The sequence below is a fragment of the Diorhabda sublineata genome, chromosome 7 (assembly GCF_026230105.1).
Source record: "Diorhabda sublineata isolate icDioSubl1.1 chromosome 7, icDioSubl1.1, whole genome shotgun sequence".
NCBI classification, from domain to species: domain Eukaryota; kingdom Metazoa; phylum Arthropoda; class Insecta; order Coleoptera; family Chrysomelidae; genus Diorhabda; species Diorhabda sublineata.
Genome location: NC_079480.1, coordinates 598,361 through 623,984, shown reverse-complemented (window position 1 = coordinate 623,984; position 25,624 = coordinate 598,361). Strand labels below are relative to the sequence as shown.

Genomic DNA, 25,624 nt, shown 5'->3' with positions numbered 1-25,624 from the left:
AATTGAGTGTACCTTTCATGCCGTAAGCAATCACTTTTCCGTTAATGTGAGCGGCAACCAAATGTCCATGGTAGTAACGAAATTCCCAGTTGTAATCTATCCTATCAATCAATTTAACTTTGGAACTCCCGTGGCTGTGAACACCTTCGCTACAATGTATTACCACATTTTCTCCTTTTATGTCCGTGCAGAATTCGGTATCAGAGCCAGTATATTTGCTTTGAAAATAAACAAAATATAACTTAAATTGTTCAACGTTTACTAATCGAAAGTTTACTTACATATTTTGAACTAAATTTGGCATTGGGCCTATGCGAGGGGAAGTCATTGTGGTTGTTTACTTTATATTTATACTTTTGTAAATTAATGCATTTCTTAGAAAAAAAGCCGACTATAATGTTAAAAAAATATTTTGACAATTTAATTACAAGATTATGGGTATTAATTGTATTATAAGTTCTAAGAAAATTAATACATTATCATCGTTAAAATACAAACAAAAATAATAAAACTTTCACCGGTGGCCAAACCTGATTAATCCGCGATTTTAGAGTTTGACATTTGACAATAATTTACCATTTTCCATTAACCAATAATGATATAATATTTATAAAATTGTCCAATCATATATTTATACAAAATATCAAATAATATTTAAATTCATTGTAAAAATAACTATTTATATAAATTCAATAATTTTTTATATTCTGTTCTCAATTAATCGAATATTAATTTATATTGTTCTTATTTTATTAATAAGAATTAGAGCGTATTGTTATAAAAAAAAGAAGAAATTAATATTGACAGCAGAGATTGACATTGAAGTTTAACTGTCTAGCTTCATAAGTGAGAAAGTGAAGGCAATTTTATCAGTTATTAATGGAACTTTTGGTTCAATTAGTGATGTGTTGTGATGCTTCGCATTTAACAAGTTCAACCTTTTATCAGTCCTTGATCCTTCTCTGGCAGTGATAACACAATCTAATGGTAATATTTTACGAAGAATATTGCACGTTTTCAATTTTCAATATTGTTGAAAATTATAATTGCGAACAAAGAAAAAATGTACACAATTCAGCATGTTAGACGTCCAGAGAAACCCGAAAAAGAGTGCATTCACTCTGGACACTTTATGGTATCTACATTCGAGGCTGAAGAACAAGATGATGAGGACAATGTGGCTATTCCTCTTCCAGAAAATAACAGTGATATTATACCACTGCCACTTGTTTCAGTACAACCAAAAAATAAAAATTTATCCAAAGTTCCACAGAAAACACAACAGCAGCTATCAATTGATACTAGTTTAGCAAAACTCTTTCAAGCTATGAATATCGCCTACAGGTAAGTATTTTTAAATTATTTGATTCATATATTTATAATATAGTGACTGTTCATTTGTATGAAACAATATTAATCGAAAACTGGTTCATTGTCAACAATTTTTTTCATGTAGTTTTATAATATTTCCCCAAGTATACATTATCTATTGTTATTTTTCAAACTATCAAATTGTCATTTAGATGTTTACATGTATAAAAGTATAAACATAATTAATAGTGACATTACAGCGTTTACTTCTCTTTACAAAAGTAAAAATAAAGTCTACTGTTAATAGTTAGTCCATTATTTGCCCCTTTTAATGTTTTTTAAACTAAGTTTTTCATTCTTCGAAAAAACAGTCTTTCTTAAAGCTTTTGTTGGAAGTTTCTTATACTTTTTTCATGGTTTTATATAATTTTCGTAATAATATTTACCAACTTCTATATTTATCAGATTTTTGTACAAAATCGATGATAAGATTAATTTTTATCAATGCTAATTCATAAAAATTGAACTGTTTTTATTAATTTTGCTAATAAAAGTTTTATTTTTATAAGATTTGATAATTTATTTTATAAATAAACTGAATTAGTTTATTCACCTTCAAAAATAGAAACTCTTTTTAAGATAGTGGCCAAAATTTCAAATTAAATTATTTAAATAAGTTAACTAGAAAAATCGCAATTTGATTTTTAACGACAATAACTTTGTCGTAAGTTATCTGGCAACATTGCTCACAACACGTGCCTAGTTTTTGTACAGCAGTGTAATATTAATTATAGTATAATGTAAATTATATTTTGTTTGTTATAAAGTATAATTGTCTTAAATTTATATGAATGGACTTGAAAAAAATGAAATTTGTCTACTCTGTAAATTTTACTCTAATTTTTTATATAAACATAAACATTCCAATTTGCTGCGCTGTTGCCTGCTAAACATTTTCCATTGCTTAATGTCTGTTTTGATTTGATATTATATCGAGATAAGCATAAAAACAAGATTTTTCAAACTAAAATTTGGCGATGCTGTAACGCTTTCTACCTAACAGTTTTTTATACAGACATTGCAACGAGCTGTCAAAATTTTATCAAGATGGCGTCAGTGAGAATGTAGTATTTCAAGCTTTCAGTACATTGTGTGATTGTTTTATGACCTACTTCCATTTAATTTTTTACCTCATTGCTATATAGTTGTTTTTTCCTGCATCTTTAAATATTCATTTCACACCATAACGTCGATAATCTTATATCACACCTACCATATTGAATCACGTGATTGAGGGAGCGTAATTAGAATCGAATGTATCTGTCAAATTATCGATTTATTCGTGAAATTAGATGTTGCCACGTATAAAACTATTTCACACATAATACAGACTAAGTTTTAAAGTTAATTATTAGTGTTTATCAAAATTATTAATCAATAAATCCTCGTAGTCGAAGCGTAGATAAAGAAATATTTATTTATATTTTATCAAATTCAATTACTTTTCTTACTTGTTTTAAAAATATAAATTGAAATAAATCCTGCAAAAATTTCGTTTTTAAATAATCTGTTTATTTTACTTATCGTAAGGATATTTTTGTTGAAAATTTACATATCAAATTATTTGAATAAATTAGACGTAATATATGAAATTGAGTAGTTTGTTTAACAAAGAACACGTGTTAATAATGAATTTGTTATTATTTTTACCATATTTTATCATTTGTCGATTTGCATTGGCGTAACTAGAATTTTTTTCTTTTTAAAACTAACTAACCCGTCCCTGTACAAATCCACGTGTTCACTTTCAAATACTATTCACATACACAAGTTTAATCTATTCTGTAAAATCAAGGACCTGATAAAAATGTCTAGACAGACAATCCAAGTTATTTCTGACAGGCCTAAAAATCTCGTGTTGCACCATTTTATCAATATATTGGAAATATTTTATTTTTTTTTTTTTTCGAGTAAAACATACCCTAACCCTCAACTATGCATTTACTACACACGCATTCGCCGCCAAAATCGCAGACGTACTGGCGAGTGGGAAATTCGAGCAGGGCGCAGTGTTGCCACAATTTAAAAGCTGAACGTAAAAATTGAACTAGAAAATGTACTAGATTGTACCAACTTTAAACGAATTTAATAAAATTATAGAAAGATGTATAAACATAAGTTTAAATTAAATTTTTTTTTTCCAAAAATGTTATAGACTGTTACAATTATTTTTTTAAGGATGAAATTAGCAATGCAGTATAAAAATCTCACGATCTAAATATAAATCAACTTGGCTCTGTTTTCTAATTATTGTTACAATCTAGTACAATTTCTAGTTTATTTTTTTATAATAACTTTATATTTGCGAACGCAGGTAAAATGTATTAGAAAAAAGGAAAAATGTACTAGCCTATAAAATATACTAAAATTGTTCAATTGTACAAGCTCTGGCAACACTGGCAGGGCGGTTGTCTCAGTGAGTGGGGAAATCGTTGCATGTCATCATCGCGTCAAGGTCACGCGACGGTTTTCAGTCATAAATCGCGCCCTGAGCAAAAAAAAAATTGAAAGCAACACGTGATATTTTACCCACATCCTCTCATCTTTATAGTAATACTTATTTTTTTCTTAACCAATGAGATTAATAGACTTTCTCTATTATACGAATCCGTAAAATAGAACAATTGCAGGCGATGACTCATCGCCTATCACGTGAACAAGATGGAAGTATATAACGGGAATCACGCGGTAATAACGTGATATCCGGCTGGCTCTTCGTTCAGCGGCGGAACAACGAGAATTAGTTGTGAATACGTTACAAGCATTCGATGAAGTGTAGTGCGAATTGAAATTTGTTCAAAGTAGTTCGTAACGGTTAATATTCGCCGAATAATTTAAATAAACATGAATCGTAGTCGTAAACGATCGCGTGGACGTAAACCCGTATCTAAAGGAGAAAAAGAAATAGCGTGGAAAGTGTACGACGGATTATCGAAGACGCATACGAGGGTAGAAGCGGTGAACGGATGTGCGTTTTTGACAGGTTTATCGGAATCGACGGTTGAACGTATCGTGCGCGAAATGAAAGCGAATAAATGTTTACGAGCTCCGAAATTACATCAACGCGGTCGAAAACCGGTAAAATTGGACGGGTTTCAAAACAACCTCATTCGCAGGACCGTACAATCGTTGTTTTTCGAAAATAGGGCGCCGACTATTAACGACGTGTGGATGAAATTGAGAGAAAACGACAATATACCTCGTATGAGTCGTGAAACTTTGAGGAAAATACTACAGGACTTGAAGTATATCGTACTTAATAACTAGGTGTCTTATATACGAGGTGTAATCAAAAGGTAACACGAAATTTAAATGTACCGCCCATTTTTGGGTAGCCCTTTCCGTTAATATCATGATTAAGAGTAATTTTCAGTTTTAAATCGCTCATACCACTTGTCGACAGTCTCTAAGTAACTTATTTATCACCATAGACAAATTTTGACATTACGTGGACTTCTTTAACTAGTTTTTTACTATATAATTAAACTTGCTGGTGTAGCTTTGTTCAAAATCAAGTTTCGTGACCATCACTGTAATCACATCTCATCATAGTGGCTGTAGTACCAGACTAACGAGACAAGCGGCAAATTTATTACTGATAACTTTTGATTGCTCCTCGTATATCATAAATCGTATATTATATATGAATATTGCTATATTACGTATTTGAAATATATAAATTAATTAATTAATAAAAATCTAACATCGCATAAGCAATATCATAATCATAAAGATTACAAACTCAATTTTTATTTATCATCATTCCAAAAATAGATTTAGACTTGGCAACACAGCTTACGATTAAATAGATTACGGATCATGCTCCATAACGTCTTTTACAATTCGAATCGATTCAAAAATCGATTGTTAATATGAATGGTATCTCCGGCTCCATAATACGGCTAATATTTATTTAATCGATAAATAACGGAAATTCAATACTACGCATGCGATTGGTTCCTAAACTTACACCGAATTAAAAAATTCATAACCTATAAAAAATGTTGTATAATTTAGTAGAATAAATTGAAGATTTGCCGAGTTATTTACAATCGAATAGTTTATACACTGAAAAAAATATCTAGACCATGTTTTGTTATAGACAAAAACTAACCTCGCCGAAATGGAATAGATTTAGAGGCATTAGATTACGATGGAAGGACAAGATACGTTTAAATAATGTGATATGGAGATGCTGGCATCTGCAGTGTAAGTAATTTTACTCAGGATAATTGTATTAATCCCTACTGTGTGTTGAGAAAGTAATTTAACACAAAACGACATAAATACGTGTAATTATGTTGAGCAGTATAATTATTTTTCAGTTATAAAGAAGGAACGCACATTAGTATGCCAGTTTGCGTCGCCTTTAGATGTAGATACGCACAATAAACCTGAGGTAAGTTTTCATATCGAATTGATAAAATTTTGAACGTAATTCATTGTTTACCTAAAAAAATTACACGCAAAAACATCGATTTTCTACAAAAAACGTGTCATTTATTCAATAAATTTTATTGCTGTAACTTTTTCTCAGTGTATTATCTTGTGTTATCCATACTTATATATATGCCATTTTCTGATTCTTCTTTTTCTTGTATTTTGTACTTCGTCTATATGATTATACAGCTATAAAGGACTGCTCTTGTATTGTTGTGGGTACGTTCGAACAATATTTGACACAGAACAGTTACACTGTTATGAGCATTATAAATCATTCCGATTCCGCGATAAAAAACTTACCGCGTAGTTGTCAGATGTTTTTACACGTAGATAAACATTTCTTATTGATTAATGTTTATTTTTATAATTAGTTTTGTTTCATCTAATTAAAAATAATAATATTTACAGCAGGATTTGCGTGGTATAATTTAAGGATGTAAGCAAATAAATTATTTTTTTTTTAAATCTTGGCAACTATGTAATGTATTTTACCATTAATAGGTTAACTAAGTCTCAAATCGATGTATGCATCGAAACGCGATGTTGCCGGGTATTTAACTATTTCATAGATAATATGATTTTACGAATTTTCTAATTCAAATTTAGTATCCTTCCATTATTTTTAATATAACTTAAAATATATGGAAAACTTTATGTTTTTAGTTACGATTTATTTCGATTAGGTATATTTCGGTTATTAATCAGGAAAACATATAAAGAAAAAGTCAATATTTTTGATAATATTGTTTCCAATTTTACGTTTCACGACCATTACTTTTTTCAAAATAAATGTTTCATTATATTTTTTTATAAAGGTTACGTAAACCGAAAATTTTCGCGCATTTATGAAAACATTTCACATAAATGTCACACAAGTTCAAATTATTGTGTAATGAATCACGATATTACGAATTATCCAATAGTGAAGAAAACAAATTATTCCATACAATCGGCCTTGTGAAAATTACATATTTATAACATACGGGGTCTGTTCTGAAAATAGTACCACTCATTTTTTAAAATGGTACATATCCAGATGATTCTCGAGTGACGAGTGACTAATCATTTCGACACGAGTTCAGTGCAAGCGATCTACTCTCCCCTACGGCCGGGAACTGACTGCCGATTTTTCTCGGCGTTCTCAATATCCCTCTCCTCCAATAGTGCGCGCGCACTGCGTCTTTATTACAAAATGAATGAATCGATTCAAATTCGAACTGAACTATATCGATTCTAGATAACAAATTTATTTGAAAGATGAAGTTGAATTATGTGATATTCGTAATTAACGGCAACGTCGCAATCAAATGAATGACTAAGAAGGAATTAGGTTGGTATAATGGCGTTTATATATATTAATACATAAAACAGATGATTGAATGTGAGTCAAACGGCGGGAATATTGAAAAATAGAGAGGGAATGTTATACGAGGCGGTACTAGATTGAGGTTAATGCTCAGATGTAATGTTTCGTACTGAAATTAAAAAAGAATTGTGAAAATTTACGTCGCTGTTTTTTTTTTTATTAGTTAAGGTAAGGGTGGTTGGCATTTTTAATGCAAATTATTTTCTCTAGACACGTTTATTTTTTTAAATATAAACAATTTAGAATAAGTCGAGATAATAGTTGAAGTGTATCTTGAAACTTGAGGAAATTACGTTTTCGTAATATTTGTCAAAATAACAGAATTAATCTGTGCAAATGATAATTTGTATTATTTTTTTTTTGTGTTATCAACGTGTGAAATGTATAATCTGAAATATAAATATTTACTATACACTTGTAATTTTGTGGAAAAATTTAATTTTTGCAAAGATAGCGTATTATAAATTCGAAATACTATTCTCTAATTAATTATTCAAGGTAAGATTAACTAATTTCGTATAGACAACCAACAAATTGTAATGATTCGTAGAAAATCTTGAAACGATACGATAGGAAAAGGATTTTTAACGAAAAAGCTTAGTTTGTCCCCTCTGTAAAGTTATATTTTAATGAATATCTCTTTAAATATTAATTTTAGGAAAAAAAGTTCTCAACAAAAAATAAAGCTCTAAAAAAGCTCTACAAAAAAGGTCATATACATTTTTTACAAAAATGTATTTTTTTAGACGATACAACCCAAAATATATGTCAGTCAGTCAAATTGACTAACCTAACCCAACTTAATTTCCTTCAATTGAAAAAATAGTCAATTCAACTCTTGCCTATATGTTTTGGATCATAACAACCATTTTTTTGTAGAGCTTTTTATGAGCTACATTTTTTATTTCAAACTTTCTTCTCTAAAATCAATATTTTCCGAAATATTTAGTAAAATTGTTATAACTTGACATAACAAGAGAGTTGAGTGGCAAACTAAACATGGTCGGGAAAAATCCTATTAGGGATTATATTTTCTAATGAAATTCTAGCAAAATCGGTACTACACCGTGATAAAATTTTTGTATTCTACGAAAACAACTGATGGAATACAGTATGGCCGTTAGAATATACAAGGAGGATATATTCGACGACCGCGACAAGTTTTAGTAAAGTAAAAAAGGGGATACAATAGATTTTTTGGGACACATTGTATATACCACTTTATAACATAAAAAGGCTATGAAATTTTGATTCAATAACAATTTTTTATCTAATATAAAAAAATAAATACGGTACTTAATGTTATCTTTACCTTCTTTTACGAAAGTTCTAGATTTGTTTCCATGTGCTATATTAACGGTCTCGTTCAAATCTTCTACGGTTGTAATTTAGTTTTAACACTGAAACTATTACTTAAAAACTCACATACATCATCCAACGACAACAACAACGTAAAAATCAAATTTTAAGATTTAAAATCAATAGAAGTGATTATTTATTTTAATTCATTATAGATTTTTACTTAGGGCGCCATTAAACAGCTGATCTTGACATTAGTACATATAAAACCATAGATTTTACTAACTCTAATAGAACACGCTATCGAATTTGATGTTTTGGAGTTACTTTAGGTTATGTTTAAAAGAAACAAACTTTTCAATGTAACCTCGTTTTAATTACTTAGAAACTAGATGTTGATAAAGCAGTTTTGATTGTTCTCGTTAGAAAAACATTTAATAAACTAGATTTTTTCGTAAAAATGGTTGTTAATCTACAGCTCGAAATTTTTCCAATTGATAATTTTTTTTAAATAAATAACGTATTATTATTGTTACGTAATATTTGTATAATAATATCGAAAGAGGTAATGAACTTTTTTATTCTGTTATTCTATAATTACCTTGTCGTTCACCGATTAACAACATACCAAGAAAATATGTTATCGAAAAGTCAAAAGTCTTGATAGACGAAGACCTTTTGATATTAATAACAGTCTGGACTAGATAATTTATATCAAGAACTCGTCTACTTCTAAAAATTGCTACATGTTACGTCTCATAGTACAAGGATCGTTTATTTATTTCCATTATGTTTTTCAAAATCAAAATACATAATTTTACTTACAATTAAAAATTTTTTGAATAAATTATAATCATTTTTTTAACTAATTGCATTTTCTTGTGAACTGTGCGTTTTTTAGGCTGTGGTTTTAGAAGGTAAATATTGGAAACGAAAATTAGCGGCAGTAACAGCTGAATATAAAAGATGGAGGATGTTTTACAGAAACAACATCCTAGGACACGTTACCAAAGAAGCAGCAGATTCAGTGAGTCAATTATTTATACAAATCTTTTAAAAAACGTTGATAATTGATAATTCATGATGATATGTAATTTCAAGTCTTAGTTTTATTTTCGAAATTTGTTTAACGGACTTATTGTTGTTTATATGACATGCAGTTCGATTTCTTGGATTATAGCTAGCAGGTTTTGTATCTAAAAATCCCTTTATTGGGGTAGATGACTCCCCTTGTTCTTTTTGTTGGTCCTGGCTTCGTTGATCGGCTTTCTTCATTCTTTTCGGTTTCTATTGTTGTGGGATCCTGGTGTCTTCTTCAATTCAATTCTTCTTGAGCACCCACGGTGTTATCCTCCTCACCATTTCTACAGGTTTCTTCCTCATGATGTGTACTGTCTTATTTAGTCTATTTTCTCCTTCCAATTCTTCTATTTGTTTATTTTTCTCTCTCCATTTCTTGTCATATTTGGTTCTAGGTTAGTTGTCAGATAGATACATTTTAAAATACACATTTCTGTGTCCTTGGATGGTCCATTCCTCTTTCATCGTGTACCGTGGATCAACTTTTGGGGTTGTTCACTTATTTACCCCATTTCAAATATTGGGAGAATATCATTTACTGCCATTTCACCACAACACGGTCTGGTTCTTCGAGTCCGATAAGAACTAATTAATGTTATTATGGTATATCGGTACTAAATGTCTTTATTCAAACTTTTTTTTATTTTTATAGTTGTTAGATTTGGATATACCGGAATGGGATACTTGTACGGAGAATATGATGATGGTGGATGAGGATTATATGGGTCTAATGAGTGACACGTTGTTTTCTACAATTGTTAACCAACCGTTCGCTTTTCCGGATCCAAGGGAAATTGGTTAGTGACCGTTTCAAATTTTAAATATTCAATTTTTTTCTATTTCACTTTTATTTTGGATAAAAATCAAAAATATTAGAATTTTTAATTAAATTCGAAAGTTTTTACCTTTGTTTCAATATTTTCAGCTAAGGCTGGTATTGCGGATTTCATCCAACCAAGTTTGAATCCGCTACAACCAAATTTGGAAGATTACATGGATTTGGACCCTTTCCAAGGTAATTTGTCTCCCATTTCAAGGAACTATGAATATGTTTCTGTGAATATTTTCAGAATTGATCGGAAATAAACTGGCAACGGTGCTAGAAGAAACGCCTACATCACAACATCCCACCGGTTGGGGTTATTTGGAACACAACATCAACAGTCCAGAACCTCCAGTCGAGGTAATGTCGTTCAAACACATTGTACTAGTTAATTTTTTTTTTTTTTTTTAAATACGTTCCGTAGGTACCCCCCATGCAAGTGAACCAATACCAGCTGTCCCCCGGTCAGCAAGTACCTTCGATAGAGAAACCAAAGTCGCCTCAGCATCAAAATATCGTACCTGACAGATACAATGAAATGGTGTTACAGCAGCAACAGCAACTTTTCTCCGACACGCAGTCGTCTTATCAGTCTGTGATATCGAAAAATAATACACAAAAAAATACCAAGACACCTGGAACTCCCAGGAGTACTTTGGTATATAGCAAATCCATGGATAACATTTATCCGGCTTACAATCAAGTGCAGCAGCAGAGTACCCAGGGGCAGGTTGCGGAAAGGATTTCGAGTAAGGGTGTGGAGCGAAAATGATCATTTAGGGGGGTTTTCATTTTATTTTTTGTATATTCAGCCTTGTTAACAATTTATCCTTGTTTATTGTTTGAACTAATCCCTTCCCATCTTCCTGTTTTTATATTCGTTTCCGGAATTAATCTTTTACTTACCGTTTGTTGCTTCCTGTTGTTCCTGGTATCCCCCTTATCGCCCCTATTCATTCCTCTTCTAATATAATAATATATTCATACACTTACACACTAGAAACGATACACTTTGCACTAAACGCTAAACTATTCGCTATTTATAACGATTATCCACCGTTAACTAGCACGGTCTCTATTTATACATAAAAGATTTTCTCGAAAATTCGTTTCTAGAATGTAAAGTGTTAGATAGACTTTGTTAGAAATTTATTTTATAAAAAAGATATCAACAAATCGCCTTCTTGCGCATTTTTCTGTTTTGTGTGCTCTTTTTGTGCTTTTTAATTATTTTCATTTCTGGGATCTATCGCTTAATCGCCATTTACTGATTCTCCTTGTTTTTCCTTGCTTTTCTTATATTAATTTCTATTATTTATATCCTTTTCAGCTATTCATTGTTCATTTTCTCTGTCATCGGTTTCTGTTTCGTTGCTTTTCTAATGTTTTTCACTTCATTATCTGTTTAATTTCATTTTTATCATCATTTTTCTCTATTGCTAGTTTTTATATTTGTTTCAAATGCTTTTCTTATACAAGATCTATTGTTTTCCTTCATTTTACTCCTACTTTTCCTTTTCTTCTTGTTCTTCTCGGTATCCCACTTGTTTTTTAACGGTTTTCCCAGCTTTTCTCATAATTTATTTCAATTATATACCATAATATATCCATTTCAGCTCTCCATTGTTCATTTTCTTGAACATCGGTTCTTATTTAGTTGCTTTTTCTTCTTCAATATCATTTTCGTTGCTTTTCGTGGTACCCAACTTGTTTTTTAACGGTTTTCCCAGCTTTTCTCATAATTTATTTCAATTATATACCATAATATATCCATTTCAGCTCTCCATTGTTCATTTTCTTGAACATCGGTTCTTATTTAGTTGCTTTTTCTTCTTCAATATCATTTTCGTTGCTTTTCGTGGTACCCAACTTGTTTTTTAACGGTTTTCCCAGCTTTTCTCATAATTTATTTCAATTATATACCATAATATATCCATTTCAGCTCTCCATTGTTCATTTTCTTGAACATCGGTTCTTATTTAGTTGCTTTTTCTTCTTCAATATCATTTTCGTTGCTTTTCGTGGTACCCAACTTGTTTTTTAACGGTTTTCCCAGCTTTTCTCATAATTTATTTCAATTATATACCATAATATATCCATTTCAGCTCTCCATTGTTCATTTTCTTGAACATCGGTTCTTATTTAGTTGCTTTTTCTTCTTCAATATCATTTTCGTTGCTTTTCGTGGTACCCAACTTGTTTTTTAACGGTTTTCCCAGCTTTTCTCATAATTTATTTCAATTATATACCATAATATATCCATTTCAGCTCTCTATTGTTCATTTTCTTGAACATCGGTTCTTATTTAGTTGCTTTTTCTTCTTCAATATCATTTTCTTTTTCTTGTTTCTTGTTTTTTTAACTGTTTTTCCAGCTTTTCTCATTAGTTTCAGTTTTATTGTCTTTTAAATGTCTCATGGATGTAGGTTTTTGTTTTATTTTGTCTAACCCTATTCTTGTTTGGTATTAAACCCCTTTCCGTCTTCTTAAAATAGTCTTCGTTATGGATAACACCAATTAAAATAAAAAAATGTCGAATAAATTTAATACTAAATGTATATAATCATAAATAATATTGAAATATGTCAAATTTGACGTGAAAGTATAATTTCCAACTTCAACCCCATTCGAAACATCTCCGTAACTAAAAATGGTTCAAGTTCAATGTTGGATTCGAGTAGGGAATTTTAAAAAAATATTTTTATGCGAAGAATGGAAATTATTTAATTAAATAATGGAAAAGTTGACCAAGACATCTAAAACAAATTGTTTTTCCAACTGTAGGGTTGTTCCGACATAATTTCCTATTTAAAATGAGGCAACAATCACCACCATCCATCAACCATCCAGTTAAGTGATACAAAGCGACCCTTATTTTACCCGCCATTAACGATTTTTGTCTTATCATCACAAATTCACTGCTCCTAATGGGAACCAACGTCATAGTTAAGCGATTCCAAATGTCCCTTAAGGCGTTCGAATTTCCATTATTACTCGCTTTTATTTTATATCGATTTAACAACAAACAGCCAATGTAGATTTAGTTACAGGGTTGCCAAGTGTTACAAAAATAATTTATCGATAAAATTATTATATGCGATTTTTAATGTTTTTTTTTTTTTTTTTGTGGATTTTTAGTAAGCGACACATCACAAGCTCAACCCCAACAAATACCCGAATATCTAGCCTACAAATTGGTCACCTTACCACAACAACAAGGCTACAAATTTTCAATAGTACCATCGCCGAATATCAAATTCACCACCCCGCAAGTACAACAACCGATCATCCAGAGATACTCGTGTCTAACTCAATACAACAGCCTCCCCCGGTCGAATACAGTAAGTGCTCCATCGATCGGAACCGCTACAAAATCAGATACCGTCGAAATTTATTTTTTGTAGAACGAAGACGAGCAAATAAGAAGAAGACGCGGGGGTACGAAGGGGGCTCGAGGTAGATCGAGATCGAATACGAGGGAACCAGTCAAAAGACCGCCGTTGGTATCGACGGCTAGCGACCCGTCTCTGCTGACCCCCCAGAATAGCGTCATATTAACCCAATTGTTGACCAACAGTGAGAATTGTCCGATTAAATTTGTTCGAAATGACAATTTGAACGTTTTTCAGATTCGGAACCAGTCAGTAGTGTATATAACCGTAGCATAAGTCAGGGTAACGTGGAAATGCTTCCGAAACAAAGCCACATAAGGATAAAAGAAGAATCGAAACCGGTGCCGATGTTGCCCCAATCGACTCTAATAATACCCAACATGTCGACTGCCCAATCGACGTCAGACAACGTAACTAATACAACATATTCTTCGATTCAACGTTTTGATAATAATTTATTGTTTATTTAGATGCTGTTGAATTCTTATAGTAGTTCGAATAGTCCGGTAATGGATCCGCTATCGCAAAATATTCATTCGCCGACTTCGTCGCAGGGTTCCGTAGGATCTCCGGGAGGCGACGGTGCCAATCAACGCGACAGGAGATCCGTGCACATACACGCCGAACAAAAGAGACGCTACAACATTAAGAACGGTTTCGATATGATCCATTCGCTCATACCTCATCTCAATCAAAATCCGAACGCTAAGGTAGGTTGTCAAATGTGTCGTTTGAATTGTTATCTTACCCTTGAAGACTATACTGCAGCTATTGAGGAACGTTTTACCCGAGTACGATTAGCGCGAAATCACCATGTGACATAATCGTTGGATTCTAGACCGGAAAATGTGTTTTAATACAACTGGACCTCTGGTAACTCCAGCTCATCAAAAATCACAACCGTGGAGGTCATCTGGACCAAAAAGACCATCATCTGGGCCTCTGGTAACTCCAGTTCATCAAAAATCACAACCGTGGAGGTCATCTGGACCAAAAAGACCATCATCTGGACCTCTGGTAACTCCAGCTCATCAAAAATCACAATAGAGATCATCTGGACCAAAAAGACCATCATCTGGGCCTCTGGTAACTCCAGCTCATCAAAAATCACAACCGTGGAGGTCATCTGGACCAAAAAGACCATCATCTGGGCCTCTGGTAACTCCAGCTCATCAAAAATCACAACAATAGAGATCATCTGGACCTCTGGCAACTCCAGCTCATCAAAAATCACAACTGTGGAGGTCATCTGGACCAAAAAGACCATCATCTGGACCTCCAGTATCTCCAGCTCATTAAAAATCACAATAGAGATCATCTGGACCAAAAAGACCATCATCTGGACCTCTAGTAACTCCAGCTCATCAAAAATCACAACCGTGGAGGTCATCTGGACCAAAAAGACCATCATCTGGACCTCCAGTATCTCCAGCTCATTAAAAATCACAATAGAGATCATCTGGACCAAAAAGACCATCATCTGGACCTCTAGTAACTCCAGCTCATCAAAAATCACAACCGTGGAGGTCATCTGGACCAAAAAGACCATCATCTGGACCTCTGGTAACTCCAGCTCATCAAAAATCACAACCGTGGAGGTCATCTGGACCAAAAAGACCATCATCTGGACCTCTGGTAACTCCAGCTCATCAAAAATCACAAACGTGGAGGTCATCTGGACCAAAAAGACCATCATCTGGACCTCTGGTAACTCCAGCTCATCAAAAATCACAACCGTGGAGGTCATCTGGACCAAAAAGACCATCATCTGGACCTCCAGTATCTCCAGCTCATTAAAAATCACAATAGAGATCATATGGACCAAAAAGACCATCATCTGGACCTCTAGTAACTCCAGCTCATCAAAAATCACAACCGTGGAGGTCATCTGGACCAAAAAGACCATCATCTGGACCTCCAGTATCTCCAGCTCATTAAAAATCACAATAGAGATCATCTGGACCAAAAAGACCATCATCTGGACCTCTGGTAACTCCAGCTCATCAAAAATCACAACCGTGGAGGTCATCTGGACCAAAAAGACCATCATCTGGACCTCTGGTAACTCCAGCTCATCAAAAATCACAAACGTGGAGGTCATCTGGACCAAAAAGACCATCATCTGGACCTCTGGTAACTCCAGCTCATCAAAAATCACAACCGTGGAGGTCATCTGGACCAAAAAGACCATCATCTGGACCTCTGGTAACTCCAGCTCATCAAAAATCACAACCGTGGAGGTCATCTGGACCAAAAAGACCATCATCTGGGCCTCTGGTAACTCCAGCTCATCAAAAATCACAACCGTGGAGGTCATCTGGACCAAAAAGACCATCATCTGGACCTCCAGTATCTCCAGCTCATCAAAAATCACAACCGTGGAGGTCATCTGGACCAAAAAGACCATCATCTGGACCTCCAGTATCTCCAGCTCATCAAAAATCACAATAGAGATCATCTGGACCAAAAAGACCATCATCTGGGCCTCTGGTAACTCCAGCTCATCAAAAATCACAACCGTGGAGGTCATCTGGACCAAAAAGTCCATCATCTGGACCTCTAGTATCTCCAGCTCATCAAAAATCACAATAGAGATCATCTGGACCAAAAAGACCATCATCTGGACCTCTAGTAACTCCAGCTCATCAAAAATCACAACCATGGAGGTCATCTGGACTAAGAAGACCATCAGAGGTAGAATATGAGTCCTAATTGAAAGGTTTACACAATACCGTGTACAATCACGTATAGATAGATGAGTAAATGGTGATATTGATGCGTTTAGACTTCTGGTAACTTCAGATCATCAAAGACCGGAACCGTAGAGATGATCTGATTCAGAAAGACCATCATCTGGACCTCTGGTAACTCCAGCTCATCAAAAATCACAACCGTAGAGATGATCTGATTCAGAAAGACCATTATCTGGGCCTCTGGTAACTCCAGCTCATCAAAAATCACAACCGTGGAGGTCATCTGGACCAAAAAGTCCATCATCTGGACCTCTAGTATCTCCAGCTCATCAAAAATCACAATAGAGATCATCTGGACCAAAAAGACCATCATCTGGACCTCTAGTAACTCCAGCTCATCAAAAATCACAACCATGGAGGTCATCTGGACCAAAAAGACCATCATCTGGACCTCTAGTAACTCCAGCTCATCAAAAATCACAACCATGGAGGTCATCTGGACTAAGAAGACCATCAGAGGTAGAATATGAGTCCTAATTGAAAGGTTTACACAATACCGTGTACAATCACGTATAGATAGATGAGTAAATGGGGATATTGATGCGTCTAGACTTCTGGTAACTTCAGATCATCAAAGACCGGAACCGTAGAGATGATCTGATTCAGAAAGACCATCATCTAGACCTCTGATAACTCCGGCTCAATAAAGACCACAGTCATAGAGATGATTTGGAATAGGAACACCGTAATAATCCAGGTATTGGCTATTAGGTGGTGTCCCAAATGGATGAAAGATGCTGTCGAATTGTAATTTATACCGTGGGAGAAAATATTTGCTTTACCTTTTGTTACAAACACCGGGGGTTTCCAGATCACAAAGGTTTACGAATATGAAAATATTCCTGGTAGTTCAAATGCAACAAAATTCACATTTTAAGTGTCCAAAAGGAAGATCAGATACCGATGGAGCAGCAAGGTTCCGGAAAAACGAAGAAGAAATGCTTTCAGTCATTTTGCTGGAAAAGTAGAAGCAGATTCTGAAGTACTTCTTTGGTAAACATTATGCAGTACCAAAATTAACCCAATAATTACAGTGTTGCCAATGTATACGTTCTGAGGTACTGTTTATTGGAAAAGTGTAGTGGAAATTGAATTTTTTGTTGAATATTGATCGAAAAAACATTTTTTTATAATAAAAGTAAAATGTATATTATGGTATTATTTCAGTTAAGTAAGGCAGCTATGTTACAAAAAGGTGCTGAATATATCAAACAGCTGAGGGAGGAGAGAAATCAACTGAAAACCGAAATGGAATCTCTCCGGCAACAAATCGAAAGCCTCAACGCAGCTATCAGGTGACTAAAAAAACAAATATTATTTAAAAAAATTTATTTTGCAAAAATATTTCATCATTTTGAGAATGGAATTCAACCCTTACCCCGATCAACACCCGAAACAAATTTATAATGTCATTTAATAGGTAACCCTGTATAAAAATTGCTTGCAAACATCATTCCTCCATCAATTTGATCTTATTGCCTTATTATATTCTTAAAGAGTGATCTGTTTGATATAACCCGTATAACCTCTACCATTTTCGCTAAATTTTCCCATGGAATATTTCGAAAACCCCTACGTTTGAATCCAAAACACCCCAACTATAAAATTATTCAAGCTGGAACTTCTGGAACCATTCTGGAATTTTTCTTAGACCACCGGTTCAAATCCATCACCCCTTAAGTTGGTAAATCTCACTCTTTCCTGGTATAACTAGATTATAACACCCCAAATGACACAATTGCTTTAAATAAACTCCCAGTTAATTTATTTGATGTATTATAGCAAATTTTTTGATGATTATTTTTTGTTTGCAGTAATTGTCAGTCAATGTTACCCGCCACCGGCGCTCCTGTTTCTCAAAGGAGGGATAGCAGGATGCAGGAAATGTTTGATGAGTACGTTAGAGTACGTACGATGGAAAATTGGAAATTTTGGGTTGTATCCTTAACTAAATCTAATATTTAATTCGAACAAACATTGATTTTTAAATTTTCCTCAACTTTTCCCATAGTTCAGCCTGATTTTTAAATCGTTATTGAATTCTTTCAATAGCTTAGTATCGAGTTCTAGTCTAGACGATTTGTATCGTTCCACGATGTTGTGGGTTGAACAACATTGTACCCTTAGTGATCTCAGACCAGGTAAATACATCATTTATCATATATAACGTCAGGTAAAATCGTTATTGTTAAAAATATCGACTGTATGTTCAATTCCGATGACTATATAAGGACCGAATGAGACATCTGCAAAATAATTGATCTGTTTTACGGAATATGATCTTAGTACCAGTACTACACACACTCTAATCTGGTTCTAGCCACTACATTAGTTCCAAAGGTTTGGCTTTTGAGTCTTCCCACATTCATCCACCAGCTGGGTTGTTATGACATTCTTCGTACACTAATTTCCTTTTCCAACTCACAGTTTCACTCCCAGGACTCTTTGGGGGTCGCAGTATCTTATATCCCATGATATATGTTGTTATTGTTTGAGCTAGAGCGCCCCTATTGTTATATAGCATACCAGGTGTACGAGAAAATTAATTAAAATGATTTTTCATTTATCGAATCCTCAATTTGTTCCAAACAATGTTTATACTTCCTTAGTTTCACTCCCGGGACTCTTTGGGGGTCGCAGTATCTTATATCCCATGATATATGTTGTTATTGTTTGAGCTAGAGCGCCCCTATTGTTATATAGCATACCAGGTGTACGAGAAAATTTATTAAACTGATTTTTCATTTATCGAATCCTCAATTTGTTCCAAACAATGTTTATACTTCCTTAGTTTCACTCCCGGGACTCTTTGGGGGTCGCAGTTTCTTATATCCCATGATATATGTTGTTATTGTTTGAGCTAGAGCGCCCCTATTGTTATATAGCATACCAGGTGTACGAGAAAATTAATTAAAATGATTTTTCATTTATCGAATCCTCAATTTGTTCCAAACAATGTTTATACTTCCTTAGTTTCACTCCCGGGACTCTTTGGGGGTCGCAGTTTCTTATATCCCATGATATATGTTGTTATTGTTTGAGCTAGAGCGCCCCTATTGTTATATAGCATACCAGGTGTACGAGAAAATTAATTAAAATGATTTTTCATTTATCGAATCCTCAATTTGTTCCAAACAATGTTTATACTTCCTTAGTTTCACTCCCGGGACTCTTTGGGGGTCGCAGTTTCTTATATCCCATGATATATGTTGTTATTGTTTGATCCAGAGCGCCCCTATTGTTATATAGCGTACCAGGTGTACGAGAAAATTAATTAAAATGATTTTTCATTTATCGAATCCTCAATTTGTTCCAAACAATGTTTATACTTCCTTAGTTTCACTCCCGGGACTCTTTGGGGGTCTCAGTTTCTTATATCCCATGATATATGTTGTTATTGTTTGATCCAGAGCGCCCCTATTGTTATATAGCATACCAGGTGTACGAGAAAATTAATTAAAATGATTTTTCATTTATCGAATCCTCAATTTGTTCCAAACAATGTTTATACTTCCTTAGTTTCACTCCCGGGACTCTTTGGGGGTCGCAGTTTCTTATATCCCATGATATATGTTGTTATTGTTTGAGCTAGAGCGCCCCTATTGTTATATAGCATACCAGGTGTACGAGAAAATTAATTAAAATGATTTTTCATTTATCGAATCCTCAATTTGTTCCAAACAATGTTTATACTTCCTTAGTTTCACTCCCGGGACTCTTTGGGGGTCGCAGTTTCTTATATCCCATGATATATGTTGTTATTGTTTGATCCAGAGCGCCCCTATTGTTATATAGCGTACCAGGTGTACGAGAAAATTAATTAAAATGATTTTTCATTTATCGAATCCTCAATTTGTTCCAAACAATGTTTATACTTCCTTAGTTTCACTCCCGGGACTCTTTGGGGGTCTCAGTTTCTTATATCCCATGATATATGTTGTTATTGTTTGATCCAGAGCGCCCCTATTGTTATATAGCATACCAGGTGTACGAGAAAATTAATTAAAATGATTTTTCATTTATCGAATCCTCAATTTGTTCCAAACAATGTTTATACTTCCTTAGTTTCACTCCCGGGACTCTTTGGGGGTCGCAGTTTCTTATATCCCATGATATATGTTGTTATTGTTTGAGCTAGAGCGCCCCTATTGTTATATAGCATACCAGGTGTACGAGAAAATTAATTAAAATGATTTTTCATTTATCGAATCCTCAATTTGTTCCAAACAATGTTTATACTTCCTTAGTTTCACTCCCGGGACTCTTTGGGGGTCGCAGTTTCTTATATCCCATGATATATGTTGTATACAATACGAGGTGTGTAAGAAAATTAATTAATCTCCTTCAAAGTAGTCCTTTTTGGTAGGTTGACATCTGTGGAATCATTATTATCACTCATAGAAGTATAGGAAGATTTGACAGAGGTCCTTACACTAACATCCTTGCAGTTGGTGGCATAGCACTATTGGCAAGAGGTGAAAAAAAAAAAAAAACTAGAAGGATACAGGGAAAAGGACTAAACACGTAGTACCATGAATGGGACCAGCATAAAACCAGGAGAGTACAGTTTTGAAAAAAGTATTTAGGAACCATAAAATGGAAGAAATGACAGATCAGAAGAGATAAAAGATCATAAGAAGTCATGTTGAGTGATTTACCACAATAAAAGAGCTCCAAGGGGAGGCTTTTGAGTAGTTAATCAGTATTTTGAATGTTCTAATTTCCATTGCTGGTATAACTTTGTCATTAGTGGTGTTCTACGGTACCTCTAACCGAATATTTTTCCCCAGCACAAAAAATTGACAGTTTAATGACATATTTATTCCAGTAGACGTCGGTTGAATTTGTAGTAATTTTTTTTTCTTAAGATAAAATTTATTTTTTTCTTTCCAGTGGTTTTGAATTCGCTGACCTACTTGTGTAGAAAGACGGACATACTGTCTGAACCGGAGAAGTTACCCGAAGAAGCACTACGGATAGTAACGGAAAGTAAAAGCCAAAACAATAATTAGTTTTTAAAATTTTCGAAGAAATTACTTAACAAAGGATACCTTGTGCTCATGAAAAATGTCGTTTGTTGCTTAGGAGTTTTATTCGGTCCGGAAAGAAGAAGAAATATACCCCGAATTGAGTACGTCTATTTTCCCTGTATGTTAATTTCGTTTTTAGTGAAATTCAACTCCAACTTGTTTTTATTTTTGAGAAAACTTTGAATATATTCCAGATATTTTTTTAAAATAATAAAACTTTTAAGCGAAAGCTCATTTTTGACTATTAAGACTTGTTTTTTTTTGTACTTTTGTAATAATTGCGAATTTTCAGGGAAACTTTTGCCAGAACAATTTTTTTCCTTCACACATTTATCACAATTTGATTTAAAAAAATTTTCCTGGAAATTTCTATTTTGTTTATAGAAAAAATTTCGAAAATAATTAAAAATATTTTCAATTTCATCTCAGTTTTAGTACAATTTAACCTTAAGTATCACATGCGTTCGATGTGTGTAAATATAATTGTACAGGTTGATTTGCTATACCGAATGTCCCAATAAATCTTTAGATTTCATAAAATTCACTATCTCTTAATATTTACAAACGAACAAATTAAGATTTTAATACTTACGTTATGGAATTTAAAAATATATTTGAGACTTTCGGTGTGTGTTTTCACTTCACTTTATACAAAAGAACAGATAGAGTGCAATAAAATTCATCCTACATAACATTCCGATACGATAACTTTCTATCTAACCTTCAATTGAAACCCTAACGTCTATTTTACCGCACCACCATATAAACTGTCCAGGCAGTTCCAAAATTCTAATTAACTCCATCATCTATGGCTAGCATTTTCGCTAGAGCTAAATGAACCAAAGTTTCACCATCTCCCCCTAAAAATACACACTTCTCAGTTTCTGCTAGACCTAAGGAAGCCGGTGAGTAGGTACAGATGATTTTTGATGGGGTCCAGATACTCTTTGGATCCAGAGGTGTCAAACGGACTTTTTGGAGGAGTCCAGCTTGGATTAGATTGTGATAAATTTCTTCAAACATAACCGAAACGCGGACAACTCCAGTATCCGTAGCTGAAAACTTCTTGTAGCATTTTTTTTGCAATTCCAAAGAATTCTAGACTAGATTTCCCAGATTTTCCCCACAAAAACTAAATTCCTCAGTTTCTGCTAGACTTATGGAAGGTAATGAGTAGGTCTAAATGCGGAGGAACTTTTTGGAGGGATCCAGCTTGGACTAGAATATGATAAACTTCTTCCTACATAATTAAAACGTGCCCATTTTCATATTGCAAAGGGTTCAACTTGAATTTCATATCCATCCAACCAAAATTCATCGCTGAACATTTTGTTGATATATTTATCAATTTCTTTTCCATATTCTTTTTCTGAAACTTCTTTTTGGAACTTTTCCCTTTCCCTACCTTCCGAAATTTGAACAAACTAAGTATTTGTGTTGTTGACAGTTCCTTGTAGACCTTTTTTTAACTCGGAGGTAGAGTTTCACCATCTTCCCCGCAAGATCTACTTACTCCTTAGTTTCCGTTAGACCTACAGGATAGCTTTTTGGATCTAGTGGTATTAAAGGAACTTTTTAAAAGGGATACAGCTAGGAGCAAAGCGTACAATTTCCTTATTATGATGATTTCAACTTGAATTTCCTACCAAAACATTTTGTAGATCTTTTGATCAATTTATTTTTCCATCTAACCGAGCACCACTTTTAATTTAATTATTTTTGCTAAGTACGGTCTCAAAAACACTTTTTAAAGTAATCCGGTACCACTAGAATGCTTCTCTTCCAGTTTTCTCCTTAAAGAAAGATTAGTAGTCAATAGAAACCTTTGTGGTCCTTTTCCATGTACCATTTGGGTAAGTTTTAAAATTTATTTTGGTATCATTACAATTCCTGCATTAATTTAAACGTATATATTGAGCAGTATTCTAACTTGAGGTTATCTTCCTACTGCAAAGGAAACAATTTTAGTATACCAATTGAGGCTTCATCTTGATCCCAAGTCATCGTTTTATTTTTATCGGATGTTTTAAAGGAATGAATTTATTATAAAGAAAACTAGTTCTTTTGTATTTTTTTTTTGTGTTATCATCCTGTACGAAATATTTCCTTGTTAGTGCCTTAATAAAAATAAAACGTGATAATTTTTATGTTTACATATTTGTCATTTATAAAAGGGTACTTACATTATAGTTTTTTATTATAAAAATGAATGTTATATATATATTTGAATGTTCTATTTACATTTTATTTTAAATAAACTTTGTTTTTTTTTTTATTTTTTAAATGATCTTACTTTATTGTATTTCTAAGTCTATTAAACAGTTTGTGTTTTCGATTAGTCGTTTCATGCTTGAATAGATTTTCCTCAAAATTGTTTCCTGTTGTCTCTACATCCGTTAAACATCAAAATTTCTCAGTTATCTCAATAATATCCATTTCAAAAAAATTGATGTATATCTGGAAAGAATTGGTGAAAAATATTTAAGAAAGTGGAAAATGATCAAAAATGTATATTATACATTCACTGTATAATGGAGAAAAATAAATAACAACCAACAACGAGGATAAATTTGGAATATCTGAAAATGAATACTAGGGAAATAAGAAGAAAGTGGGACAAAAGGCAACAGAATTAACGCTGAACGCACACAAAAGAGCTTGGAGAGAAAACAAAACACCAGAAAAATGAAAAAATCTTGAAGAGGGTTAAAAAAAAAAAGAAAATTTATGATATTTTGAAAGAAATTGATCAAAAAGTATATAAAGAAACGGAGGCAACAGAATTATGGCTCAAATTATACAAAAGAGCTTGGAGAGGAAACAAAATACCAGAAAATAAGCACAGAGGAATAGGAAAACCTTGAGAAGGGTTAAGAAAACAAAAATTTGTGATATTTCGGAGGAAATTACAAGAAAATTCAAGTATACAAAGAAAAACAAATTAAATGCCAAAACAATGATAAAAACAAAAAATTAGTGCAAGAAACGAATGAAAAAAATATTTTATGATCAATTCTGGATTAGACAATCTAAAAGCCTAAGTAAGATGCACGAGAGACAAAATATCTGACATATAAAAACTATTTTTCCTTTTTGGCTTTTTCTTTGTTTGCAGCTAGCACTTCTCCAGGTGCGGGATATGGTCTTTGTTGAAAAAGAACACCAGACGCAGTATTATCTGCTCTGGTTTTATTGTTTTCTAAACCATCACTCCATCCACCTGCAACATAAAGAAATATAAAAATAACTAGAGATAAATTATTAATTTTTCATACCTTGAGGTATATCAGAATAAGCAGCAGGATCCATAGGATCGATTTCTTCTTTTCTCTTTCTGTGTCTTTCCTCCCTACGTCTTTTTCGTTCTTCTCTTTCTTTTTCCCTCTCCTTTTCACGTTCCCTTTCTCTTCTACGGTGGCTTCTTTCTTCCTCATCTGAACTTTCACGATCTCGATCCCTGTCTTTATCTCTTTTTTCGTTTTCCTTTTCTTTTTCTAATCGTTCTTCGCGTTCCCTCATTTTGAGTCTGTTTTCTCGAAGTTTCGCTGCACTTTGGCATTTTATAGATTTAGGATGTTTTGGTGGAAGCCATGAAACGAGATCGTTTTCCATGTTCCAGTAATAATATCTACCACTGAGATTTTAAATAGGTAAGTTGATCATTGTACATAGATTTTATTGAAACTTTTACAAAAATTATAAAATGATTGTACTTACGTTCCCTTGTCAAATATTTCTGTCCAATTTGAGGGTAACGGAAATTTTACTAATAATTTTTGTATATTTCTGAAATATTTAGGGTCAGGTGTTTGTACTCCTTTCCAATGCGTTTCACACCACAAATTGCATTCATGATATATGTTAGATTTATTTGGACAACTCGATAAACCTTTGAAATCCTGTTTTTTTACGGGTTCATTTGATTTGTGTTTATTCTGAATAATACCTCTTTTAGATAATTTCGCCGCTAAAGCTGGAGGTAACGGCATCCTTTTATTTATCAATTAATTTTTGATAAACAACTTCAATCAGAATTAGGTACTAATATTCTTCTTTTTTTAAATGAC

The 25,624-nt window shown here is 33.2% G+C and overlaps 3 protein-coding genes across 5 annotated transcripts in view; 1 reads left to right on the top strand and 2 right to left on the bottom strand.

Annotated features, from left to right (window-relative positions):
• Nucleotides 1–8,730, bottom strand: part of LOC130446236 (enhancer of mRNA-decapping protein 4) — a 22,544-nt gene extending 13,814 nt beyond the window's left edge. The window contains exons 1-2 of one of the 2 annotated variants that reach the window (XM_056782353.1): nt 8,493–8,730; nt 13–218 (exon numbers count right to left, since the gene is read on the bottom strand). In XM_056782353.1, the coding sequence (XP_056638331.1) occupies nt 13–19 (7 nt within the window). In that variant the 5' untranslated portion in view covers nt 20–218; nt 8,493–8,730. Of the gene's footprint in view, nt 1–12; nt 219–281; nt 708–8,492 lie in introns of those variants that run through there. The other variant, XM_056782352.1, reaches the window with a different exon arrangement.
• LOC130446238 (MLX-interacting protein) lies at nt 808–23,841 on the top strand. Of its 2 annotated transcripts, none has more exons than XM_056782356.1 (16): nt 808–1,344; nt 5,474–5,580; nt 5,697–5,770; nt 9,381–9,506; nt 10,212–10,356; nt 10,485–10,574; nt 10,630–10,742; nt 10,807–11,131; nt 13,521–13,723; nt 13,787–13,958; nt 14,012–14,184; nt 14,245–14,484; nt 17,695–17,822; nt 18,342–18,465; nt 18,539–18,668; nt 21,421–23,841. In XM_056782356.1, exons 1-16 carry the CDS (start codon nt 1,064–1,066, stop codon nt 21,537–21,539), a joined length of 2,550 nt encoding a protein of 849 aa, XP_056638334.1. In that variant the 5' UTR covers nt 808–1,063; the 3' UTR covers nt 21,540–23,841. The 2 variants fall into 2 exon arrangements, with proteins under 2 accessions (XP_056638334.1, XP_056638333.1); XM_056782355.1 differs by having other exon boundaries at nt 828–1,344; nt 10,807–11,137.
• LOC130446248 (polyglutamine-binding protein 1-like) lies at nt 23,817–25,624 on the bottom strand. Its single transcript, XM_056782375.1, has 3 exons — nt 25,275–25,624; nt 24,833–25,191; nt 23,817–24,777 (listed from the first exon to the last, which is right to left on the bottom strand). The coding sequence occupies exons 1-3, from the start codon at nt 25,544–25,546 to the stop codon at nt 24,638–24,640; spliced, it is 771 nt and encodes a 256-aa protein (XP_056638353.1). The 5' UTR covers nt 25,547–25,624; the 3' UTR covers nt 23,817–24,637.

Excerpts from the sequence above, each read along its gene's own strand:
- LOC130446248 (XM_056782375.1), bottom strand. The coding sequence starts at position 25,546 with ATGCCGTTACCTCCAGCTTTAGCGGCGAAATTATCTAAAAGAGGTATT. Across the intron at positions 25,192-25,274 it reads GAAATATTTGACAAGGGAAC|TGGTAGATATTATTACTGGA; the intron begins GTAAGTACAATC and ends TTAAAATCTCAG. Across the intron at positions 24,778-24,832 it reads TTATTCTGATATACCTCAAG|GTGGATGGAGTGATGGTTTA; the intron begins GTATGAAAAATT and ends TTTATGTTGCAG.
- LOC130446238 (XM_056782355.1), top strand. The coding sequence starts at position 1,064 with ATGTACACAATTCAGCATGTTAGACGTCCAGAGAAACCCGAAAAAGAG. Across the intron at positions 10,575-10,629 it reads GGATTTGGACCCTTTCCAAG|AATTGATCGGAAATAAACTG; the intron begins GTAATTTGTCTC and ends GAATATTTTCAG. Across the intron at positions 18,466-18,538 it reads AAAATTGGAAATTTTGGGTT|TTCAGCCTGATTTTTAAATC; the intron begins GTATCCTTAACT and ends CTTTTCCCATAG.